The 11011-nt window shown below is 38.6% G+C and overlaps 1 protein-coding gene across 1 annotated transcript in view; it reads left to right on the top strand.

The window, feature by feature from the left end:
* ERO1A (endoplasmic reticulum oxidoreductase 1 alpha) overlaps positions 1-7886 on the top strand; it is a gene marked incomplete in the record, with an annotated part of 31439 nt that extends 23553 nt beyond the window's left edge. The window contains 7 exon segments of the mRNA XM_072428551.1: positions 302-328; positions 1518-1610; positions 3245-3491; positions 4332-4401; positions 4973-5059; positions 5659-5792; positions 7133-7886. Of these exon segments, the coding sequence (XP_072284652.1) occupies positions 302-328; positions 1518-1610; positions 3245-3491; positions 4332-4401; positions 4973-5059; positions 5659-5792; positions 7133-7190 (716 nt within the window).
* Positions 7887-11011: the final 3125 nt, after the last annotated feature.

The following is an 11011-nucleotide window of genomic DNA, read 5'->3' on the forward strand; positions in this document are numbered from 1 at the left end:
CAGGGGTTCCTGTGAGAAATACTGAGGGTACTGTTTTCAGGAAGCATGTACAGCACCCTGTTGGCCCCTCCCATCAGTAATCTGCCTGTGATACATAAAGAAGCAGAGAGCCCCAGTCATATCTTTGGGTTCTAAAAATCATGTAATAAAAATGGAATAGTTTAATTTTTACGTTTTACCTATATTTTTACATAAGACTGTTGCTGATAGAAAATATAATCCAAATCAATTTGAGGTTTAAACTGTTGGCATTTGTAATATTTTAAACAAATGTATAACTTTTTTATTTTGTTCGCTGCAGAAGCCATGTTCTATAGCTGGCTGGAAGGTATGTAATCTGAAGTCTGTCAATAATATGTTTAGCATATATGTCTTGTATGTGGTTACAACTATCTTCTGCAGCTTTACATGCTTTTCCCCTGATCGGACTGTGTGGTGCATAACCCCAACTGTAATGGTGAATGACCACATGTGAGACGTAGCTGTAGGTGTGAATGGCTTCAGTAAGTCTGCTTCTATAGTTCCCTCCCATTAGCATTTAGGAAGCAGAAGCATACAATAAGGTTGATCCTCTGCTCTCCTCCTATAAGTTACCTTCCTGTTCATGGATGGACTAATAGTATCATGCAAAAGAAAAAAATGTTTTGTGTAGCTCTGTAGTCAAGATCTTTGGATACTGAGTTGGGCTTTTTGCACTTGTTAACAGGCTTTTATTTTAGCTTCGAGTTGCATTTGTATTGCATGCAAAGATAATACCCTGTTCTTGGTGTATGGGCTCAAAGGTGCTATTTTTAGGAGTTTACATCTTTGCTTGAATTCTCATGCTGAATAACCCATAACTGCTGCTTGCTTGCGCCTGCTTTATTAAAGTTCTCCAAGACCACAGAAGCTAGACTATCATGGTTGAACCTGGCAGATCCAGCAAACCTGAAATGTGGATCTCACTTGGGCCCTTTGTAAGAGGGCTCTGCTGAGCATCCTGAATCTGCATACAGATGTCCAGTGGATATCATTGTTTCTCTAAATGATCTATCATGATTGAGGAGGAAAGGGGGTTGCGAGCGAGCAAGTGGCACCCTGCTGTGCTCTCATCTATAGAAATGCAGGACGAGAAAGATAGTTCAACGCTAACCAGTAAAAGCGTGTGTGGCAGGGTGGCAAAGCAAGAGCACAACTAGGAGATGGACAGAGTGCTGTCAACCTATCACAACCCTAATAGTAGAATCACTCGGGGTTATTTTATTCCTTGCACTGAATTTCCTTAATATGATCAGATAATTAAATCTGATGTTACAACTTCCCATGTTTGTAATTCACGCAGCTAAACTGTAGGCCTGAAACGTGCAAACATTTTCCACTGCACTACATTCTATATTTCTTAAAGACTAGTTGAAACTTGTGACTACTTGTAATAGTAAACAGACTTAAACCTTCCTTCAGCATTCTTTTTCAGCTTTGATAATATTGTGTGTATTTATACACCTTCATTACAGCTGCTTCTATATTTCTTCTTGTAGGTCTGTGTGTTGAAAAACGAGCATTCTACAGGCTGATTTCTGGGTTACATGCAAGCATCAATATTCACCTCAGTGCAAGATACCTACTGCAAGGTAAGGGAGATGTCCTGTACTGCTGATTTACACGTTTATGTTTCTTTCTTTATTCCTCCAACAAAACCAGGTCAGGTTGTGTGAGAGGGTTGGAGACATGTTTTTTGCCATCTGTCTCATTGTGGAGATTGTGAAGAGAGAAAAGAAGTCTACTAAGCTAATCCCTCTTTGACAACCTCACCAGAGAAAGTGTGGCTACCTAAAAGATTTTCTTTCATTTCCTATTCTGGTGACAATGTAAATTTCTAGATTTTTTCCTCACTCTTAGTGCTGGTAATAGCAGTCACCAGGACAAACATAAGAGCCGTGACATATGGCAACAATAAAATCCTGTCAGGGTTTAACCCTTTATCCCTCTCTATCTATATTTTAAATAAATATAACGTAAACACAAGTCATTAAAAGTCTGAGTCCAATTTTGATGAAAGCCAATTACCATGCAGGTGCAGTGTTCTCCCCAGAATCAGCTGTTTGTGCCATTGATATCCAGTAACCTCCATAATCGTAGCCTCTTTCTGTCTAACTTTTTAATGCTATAAAATGCACCATTTTCTATTGGCTTTCTAATATGCCCCTTCACTGCCCTTTGTGACCCATGTTTTGTAAAGAGTGTAATTGTTTAGGTATCAAGTAATATAATCATTTAGCCTAAGCAATGGTGTCTACTGAAAAGTGTTGGGTGGTGCACCCGGCTAAAAAGGGTCTGGGGAGAACCAAGAAGTGGGGAAATCTCTCTATAGCACAGATTTAGCTTTACGTTTGCACCCCTCTTTCAGTGGTAGCATAAAGCTATTATAGACCATTCCCATCAGCACTTCTTGCGTTGAGTCAAAAATCTGTATCTCACCTTTGCATATCTGTTTGTGTTGGCTGGCCAGAATTATATGTTTGCTCAGTGAGAAGCCAGAACACTTACTCCTAAACTAAGCTTGATTGTTGTTGCAACCTTTCTGATGTATCTCTAAGTGTCTGAGAGTATAATCCTGTTATTCCTTGTCCTCACATTGCACTTCAGCTAACCTCTTCCATTGCCTAATATAACTTCTCTCCACTTGTCTGCCCTGCTGCAAAACACAGAAGTATCTTTGTGCTGTTAAAACAGGAAACCAAACTTTAGTGCTGCTTGAGTCACAAGATCAGGGCTGCTCAGTGTGTGTGTTCTAGAAACCTATTTTACATATCTCTATTTAGTCACGTTGATCTTTCTGTACAATCTTTATTTAGGGTTTTTTTTTTCTTTGAACGCTAAGCTGGGTAGAGTTCAGTTTTGTTTTTTTTTTTGTTTTTTGTTTTTTTTTTATGGGGAAGGGTTACAACCCCTAATAAAAGAGCTGTAATTTTTATGCTACTCTGGGCTCCTTCCTGTGCTCGGAAATGACCAGAATCTAAGATATTAGGCTTTACAATTTTTGCAGAAGAGATAGCCGATATGTCAGTGCCATCTGATCCTGATCTAAGGGGATCAGAAACAAAAAAGCTGTTTCTTGATGCAAACGATGTCGGATAAACTGTAAACTGTTTATCCAGGTAAACTGTTAGATATCTAATTTATTTTTTACTTTATTAAATTATTTTTTTCTGTGGTCCTGAATATTGGTTACTCCAGACTGTTTCACATTTCCCTTCCTTTGCAGACACCTGGATGAATAAAATCTGGGGACATAACGTGACAGAGTTTCAGAGACGCTTTGACGCCACGCACACCCAGAGCGAAGGGCCACGACGACTCAAGAACCTGTACTTTTTATATCTGATTGAGCTGAGAGCCATCTCCAAGGTTCTGCCCTTCTTTGAGCGACAGTCTTTTCTGCTGTACACTGGAAATGAAAGAAAAGACCTGCAAACAAAACACCTTCTGCTTGATATCCTGCGTGATGCCAAGTAAGATTTGTGCTGTTCAGTGGAATGTTTTATACAGAAGAGCCACTTAGAGCTTAGAACTTTCTTGAAAGCCCAACTTTAGGAAAATGTATTTTCACTAAAAAAAATATTTGGCTCCGACTACAAAATTTACCTCCTTGGCATTTTCCCATAGTAATCCCTACTTGAGGACCTGGAAGATTCCCACCAGGGCAAATGGAACCTTTCAACAAGTGTTTATCTACCTTTTTAGCACGAGGGAACCCCTTGAAGTACCTTTTGAGGTCTCTAGGGAACTCTAATAACTATATAAATAGCTCACAGAATATTAGTGTGATGGTCAGTAGAAAGAATCTCACCTGCATTGCTGGCCAGTAGTAAGAATGTCTCCCTTACAGATAGCCAAAAAGATAATTGGTGTCAGTTAAAACTGACCTGTGAGTAACAAAGGGCTCATTGCTCAAGGAACCCCTATCAACATCTGGAGGAACTTTGGTGGTGAAACACTGCCTTGGACTACCTGAACCCCCCAAAAATAGAATAATGTTGCAGGTTTTAGATGTAGTAGCTGCAGTCCAGTAAAAGTCATTTTGAATGAAATTAAGCTTTAGCATGTAAAGTGTTACAGATTAGATACACAAAACTAAAACCCAAGGAAAAGAATCCTTATTTTCAAATTGGTGGCAGCTTTTTTCAGCAGACTCCAGTGAGAAATAAATAAAAATGACAGCCACACGGCTAAAATAAATATCTGTATCCTTGTGTTATTACTTTGTAAATTGAGCCTTAAGATTCATTCACCTTTTGATTCCTTATAAATGTTATTACTGATTGTTTATACGTCTTCCTCCTGTGTTTTAGAGATTTTCCTCTGCACTTTGATGAAAACTCACTTTTTGCCGGTGATAAGTACCAAGCTGACCGCTTAAAGGTAACACAAACAATAAAACTATTCTTGTGGTCTGTGTTAGAGTTTGGGATTTCTGTGGTTTTTAGGACATTTCAACTGCATGACAATCGTCTGGTGTATGATATATACAGATGTTCTCATGGATGGTGGATTTGTTTAATGCTGACACAACTTTTTTTTAATGACCGGGTATGTATCCTTTGTCATAACATTTCTACCTGGATGCATGGGATGCCTTGGTGCTGGGGCATTTCAGGGTCATCTTGAATCCTGCCACTTTCCAATACCAGGCAAAGTTGGCTCAAATCCTTTAGATGACATAGAAAAGGGTCAGAGAAATTCTTGCCCAGCTTCCACTTTAGCCCAGTTATGTAAAATTAAATATACAATCAAAATGGGAAACCATTGGTAAGAAAGTTTAAAAATAAAGGTCCAATTTTATTGTAAGCTGTGCTTAATCCTGCTTATTGCTACTGATACCTGATCTGTTTATATCAGTGATAGAAGACAGAGTGGCCACAGTTCTATATTTCTGTTGTAAGGATTTTACTTTTAAGCTAAAAAATTGTTTTTTATTTTTCCCTCTATTTAGGAAGATTTTCGAAAACACTTCAGGAATATCTCCAGGATAATGGACTGCGTTGGGTGCTTTAAATGTCGCCTTTGGGGAAAACTGCAGGTATGGAACCTGGGAAATTCTCTGGTTAGGGTAGTTAAAGAGTATTTCCAGCCATAATTTTATTTTGTATTTGGAGATGGTTTTATTAGGCTTTTAGCACAATTCCCCTCCCTTCTGTGACAGGCGCACACACTAAACAATAAAACCATAAAGACTATAAAAAAGGCTTTATAGTATATTGTAATGATAATATTTCTTGACCTTTTGCCAAATGTTGTGTTTGCTTCTACTGTGCACACCATGGAGACTAAAAATATACTACAGTGACCAACCACATCCTTTTATTACTAGCTATATCCCCACTTACTAGATTGTAAGCTCTTCGGGGCAGGGTCCTCTCCTCCTGTATCACTGTCTGTTTTTAGTCTGTCATTTGCAACCCCTATTTAATGTACAGCACTGCGTAATATGTTGTGCTATATAAATCCTGTTTAATATTAATAATAGCTATAGAACAATATTAGTAGTTACCATAAACGGCACAGGTACAGTTTTCAGTGTCTACTACTTTACAATATTAAAATGTTCTGTGTTTTTGACTCAGGTTTATAATATTTCTATTGCTATTTAACCTCATCTCAATGTTTTCTCTTCTGCAGACTCAGGGATTAGGAACAGCACTGAAAATCTTGTTCTCTGAAAAACAAATTCAGAACATGCCGGAAATCGGACCATCCTACAGCTTCCATTTAAAGCGACAAGAAATTGTGGCCCTTCTCAATGCTTTTGGAAGGTTAGTATGTGTTAATGGTTCTCAGAACAATTATCTTGCATTATACATAGTATCTGGAGCTTGGCCACTTGGGCTCCACGTTGTCCCGGTATCTTTTGGCCCAGAGCAGCGGAAGCGCCAGGTGCAACCATCTTCTTTGCCCTTCTTCCAGGTTCTTCTTTGTACATCACCTGATATCGCACTGTGCAGATGCAGGATCGGGTGACATAGATGGGGAAAAATATGCATGCATTATACTATAACAGAAAGAGCTCCTCCGGGGCATGTGCAGAAGGAGCAGCCTCCTGGGATGCATGACATATGTATTCAAGGAGACTTTGCATTCCCATTCTGATCATCATCTTGTGTCAGAGCAATGTTTTTATAGAGCATTTGCTGGGATTTCAGCAAACTTTGTTGAAAACCTTAAATCCCCTTCCTGTTTTGGAAGCCAATAGGAAGTGTTGACTGTCACTTTAAACAAGCTTTTGACAGGCTCTAGTAAAGGTCCTTACTATTCAATCCTTTTTGAAAGCCTTTAAATTGATTGTCTGTACTCCTAATAGGGTGTTTTAAAGCCAAACTACCCCCCCCCCCAAAAAAAAAAAAATGTAGCCTTGTAGTGGATCTTCTTTCTCCCCACTGCAAGGATTAACATCTTTTTTTGGGCAGTATGGTGGTTCAAAAGTTAGCTCCCTGGCCTTTACAGCACTGGGACCCTGGTTCAAATCCCGACCAGGACACTATCTGTATGGAGTTTGCAGGTTCTCCCTGCGTCTGCGTGGGTTTCCTCCGAGTACTTCGGTTTCCTCCCACTTTCCAAAACATGCAGTTAGGCTTGTGAGCTTTTTGAGGGACAGCTAGTGACATGAGTACGGACTTCGTACAGTGCTGCATAATATGTCAGCACTATATAAATACTGTATAATAATGATTTTTGCATAAAGAACAAGTTAATATACTTGCCTCATTCCTCACTCCCCCTTTCTTTCTCCATATTGTGCGACTTGGCACCCCAAATCTTTTTTCTTTTGCTGCGTGACCAGTTGCAGCTTTCCTGTGTCATCTTATACATTGCAGGGCCAGCAGATCCACTTTGTACATGAGGATGCTGAGGACCGGGCCATAACCCAGACTATTGGACAGATGGGAGGGAGGTTGCCGGGCGCTGGGAAAATGAGGAATAAGGAACTTATTTAATTTATCGATCTTTAGACACAGCAGGAGACTCTTTGCTCTATCACCTTGCAATGAACTGGTATAATTACCGTCTCTCTCTAAACCTAACAAAAAAAAGGCTGACTGGTTCACTTTGATGTCTGCTATCAAATATCAACCCTTATCCTCTTTTTTCCCTGCAGGATTTCTACGAGTATCAAGGAGCTAGAAAACTTCAAAAGGCTTTTGGACAACGTGTGACAGTGGAGGAACAAGGACCCAGTGGCATGGAACTTTGCACTATGGCGGGCCTTACTTGTTTGACGACACCATCCTTGGTCAAAATCTGAGAATCTCCATTCTCGCTGTGAAAACTGGTCCTTGGAGGACTTTCCTGTGTATATTGTAAAATAAATCCGCTTCAAGATTTTCTATTTACCGTGACTTGTAACTGCACTTCTATCGGACACCCCCGATGAAGAACCGATCATTTTAATAAGGGGATAGTTTTTTCCTATCCCAAAATAACAAGCTACTGTTCCATCTGCCTTGACCACTTCTGTCCCGTGACTGCTTTGTGTAATTGCCCTTATCCAGTCATACTGCTGTAACATAGCCGTGCATTTATTGGTCATATTCGATCCGTGGCAGGTATGTTCAGAACAGCAAAAGAGGCCATGGAAGGGTAGACTTTATTACAAAAAACTTTTATTCCAATTTTAAGGTCATTGGTTACACAATCTTCTCAGTATAATGATTGTAACAAGCCATAAAAAGCTCAAAACATAATAAGAGTTCTCCATCCAAAGAAATCGTTTTTTTGGAGAGGTAGCTTTGCTTTGATGGAAAAGTGAAACCCAGCAAAGGTGAAAAGAATAAAAACTTCTCACACTTTCTGTCCCTCTAAAAGAAAATATATACAAACCCCCTTTTATTAAAATAATTTAAAATCCTTAATTATTTTGGTCCAATAATATTTTTCCCCTTTTGGTCTTGCTTCTTTTTTTGTTCGCTTTCTTTATCTGCTTTGTTAAAAAAAATGAAGCTAAATAACTCAGGATAAAATTGTATGTGCTTTCCTTCCTCTTGTCTTAGTGATACCTTGGTGGGGTGCCTGTTGTTGCTTCCCTATGCTTTATCCAGAAATGGTGAAAAGAAAGAAAGTATAGAAATGAGTTGACTTTAATTTTGCTTTGAGAACCTTGCTGCCTTATAAGTGGCCAAGATGACCTATAGAGTTCAGGTGTTTTGCTATTCATCTGTGATATTAGGAACACACCCTCCATGTGCCTTGGCATCTGTTCTGAATGCTGGTCTGTTGTTGGTGTTTATTCATATCTGCTACAGACAATATTTAGTCTTTGTGGTCTACAGGATCTTGAAGGAGGGCAAGGCCACTGATCATAAGGCTGCAGGGGTCCTGCCCACCAGTATGAATGCAACAGAACACATTATCAATTCACAAAGCAACCCCACACTTTACCCTTCTAATTATGTATAGACATCACTTATTATTAAACTGTATGTAGCGCCAACATATTATGCAGCTCTGTACATTAAATAGGGGTAGCAAATGACAGATGGAGGAGAGGGCCCTGTCCTCATGTATTCAAAATGCCATGGCAATGTTAGATTAGTATTATTTGTACCTTTTTTCTCACCTTAATGTTTTATTATCTGAAAAAAAAAAGAGGATCGTTGGATCAAACGAATAAAAAAAATGTTTCACATTGCACAGGGTGAAACAATAGTAAAAGAACTTTCAGGGGCCATCCATGGACCATAAATGACTTCCGTAGCATAGGTTGATGGTCCTGACAATTTTGCTTGCCAAAGCAGTCGTTTTTTCTAACTATCCCTCAGCTCAAGCCTTACAATTGGCCAAAAATTTCCAATTCATCAAAATACTCAATCAAAACCCCAGTTGCCCCCTGACTATCATTTATTGGCCGTGTGCACTTAAACTTTCTAATGTTCCCTTTATACCAGTAGATGTATTATGAAACCCAATAGAGATATCTGAGTAAGTTAAGTACCCTTCCCAACCTTGCTATGAAATGATTTCAATAAGCAAAGTAGATTAAAATCACAGATGAGTGGGCAGCATGTTAAATTGAGATTAACAGTGTGGATTATTATGAATTTCTTTCTTTGCATGAAGACCTACACCTCATATCACTGAGTTTTTCTTAAAGCACAGCGCTCTATTTATAAATTATTCCCACAGTCAATTCTTCTGACATTCATTGGTGGTGAATTCATTGATTGTATTTTATTACAGGTCTATTAAAACAATGGCTCGTTCTGCCACCTAGTGGCCAATCGTCAAAAGTGCACAGCTGTCACAATAGGAAAGAAACAAGTTTTATGAGCAAATTGAAAATGGTTTAATTTTATAAATAGAGCCCAAAAACTTTTTGTTCTTTATTACCATCCATTTATATTTTGTATTGGGACAATAATTGGCCACACTTCTACTTTGAGGCTTTTGTCAGCACATTAATTAACTTCATCTGCCTGTGCTTGTACCAAAAAAATTAGATTCTGTATTTTTTTTTCACATGTATGTAAATCCTAACTCTATTTTTCATCATGTCTCGCTGTATCATTTTCTAAAAGCAGGAGTACAGTCTGGCAAAAAACAAAAAAAACCTGTGTCCCATCTCCTTTATTGACCATATATGTTTTCTACATACCAAAAAAAAAAAAAAAACTTTAGCACAGTGTTTCTTAGCCAGGGTTCCTCTTTGGTTTGCTTGAGCAATTTGTGCCTCTCAGGTCAGCTTAAGTGACACCAATGATCTTTATGGCTATCTGTAAGAGTGACATTCTTCCTACTGACTGATACTGATATACTGACTGACTAACACTAATATACCGTGAGCTGTGGATATGGGAATTATAGAAGGGGTTCCCCTGGGACCTGAAAGTTATTTCAAAGGATACAACAGGTTCAAAAATAAACTTAGTCTAGCCCTGTGTAATATGTTGGTGCTATAAAGATCCTGTATAATAATAGTAAAACCTGCTCGGGAGTGAACAAGTAGTGGAAGCAGCCATATTTCATGCTTCAGCTGTAGCAGGTTCTACTATATAGCGTGTTGTGTTTTTGCTATCATTTAGAAGCATATATCCTAGTTTCATAGATCAAAGAAAGACTGGCCTCACATCAGGATCTCAGTTCTTTACAGAAAAGGAAAAAAAATTAACCCTTTCAAAAAAGAGATTTGGCTATATATATATATATATATATATATATATATAATTTCCAGTTATTGAGTGCTGTGGGATTTGTTTTTCATAGAAACTGCTAATAATGAACAATCATTTCTTCAGTTATGTTCCAAATACCATTCACTGATTCACTCATTTAACATTCATGTTACTGAAAACGGACATCCTAATGTTTAGGCTTTTCAGGTACAGCAGCTCTGACCTGTTGTCTTTGCTATATTGTTCTAGGAAACAAAAGCTTTCCATACAATGATTAACCATCTGCCTAATAATGTGATTAAAGTATTAGCCACTGATCATCACATCACACGTGCAAATATTAGTGTTAGTCATGGAATAAAGAAAGCTGCAGATTTCATATAATTTATTAGCCAATTAAACATGTAAGATTTTTGGATGAGCTGGAGCCCTTGTGCCAAGCAAAGAGTGTGGTGAATATTGCTCAGGGACTTAGGCGGCATTGTGTTTATTAGCAGGAGCACCCACTGCTCTCATCTGAGAATAGTGCAAGATACAGACTTGTCCCAGTCCCCTCATTAGCAGTTTCTGTTGTTCCACTGATGCTTTGTCTGATCTGTCTAGTAAGTGGGCAACACAGTGTAGAGCAGCAAAATACCCCACCAAACCCTGGGTTTTATCCAAGGTACTATTTTGGTGCATTCTCAGGCCTTTTACATGTTTCATCTAATCCTTCATAAAGAATGATCACTGCTCAAGATACATACCATACATACATACTCAAAATGTTTCCAGAGAAAAGAAGCCAAGAGTAGAGATTCCTTTTACAGGAACAGATATTAGTAGTATGAGAGAAAAGCAGCCACCTTCTACCATTGGTGTAATTACCA

The sequence above is a fragment of the Pyxicephalus adspersus genome, chromosome 12, assembly GCF_032062135.1.
Source record: "Pyxicephalus adspersus chromosome 12, UCB_Pads_2.0, whole genome shotgun sequence".
Taxonomy (NCBI): Eukaryota; Metazoa; Chordata; class Amphibia; order Anura; family Pyxicephalidae; genus Pyxicephalus; species Pyxicephalus adspersus.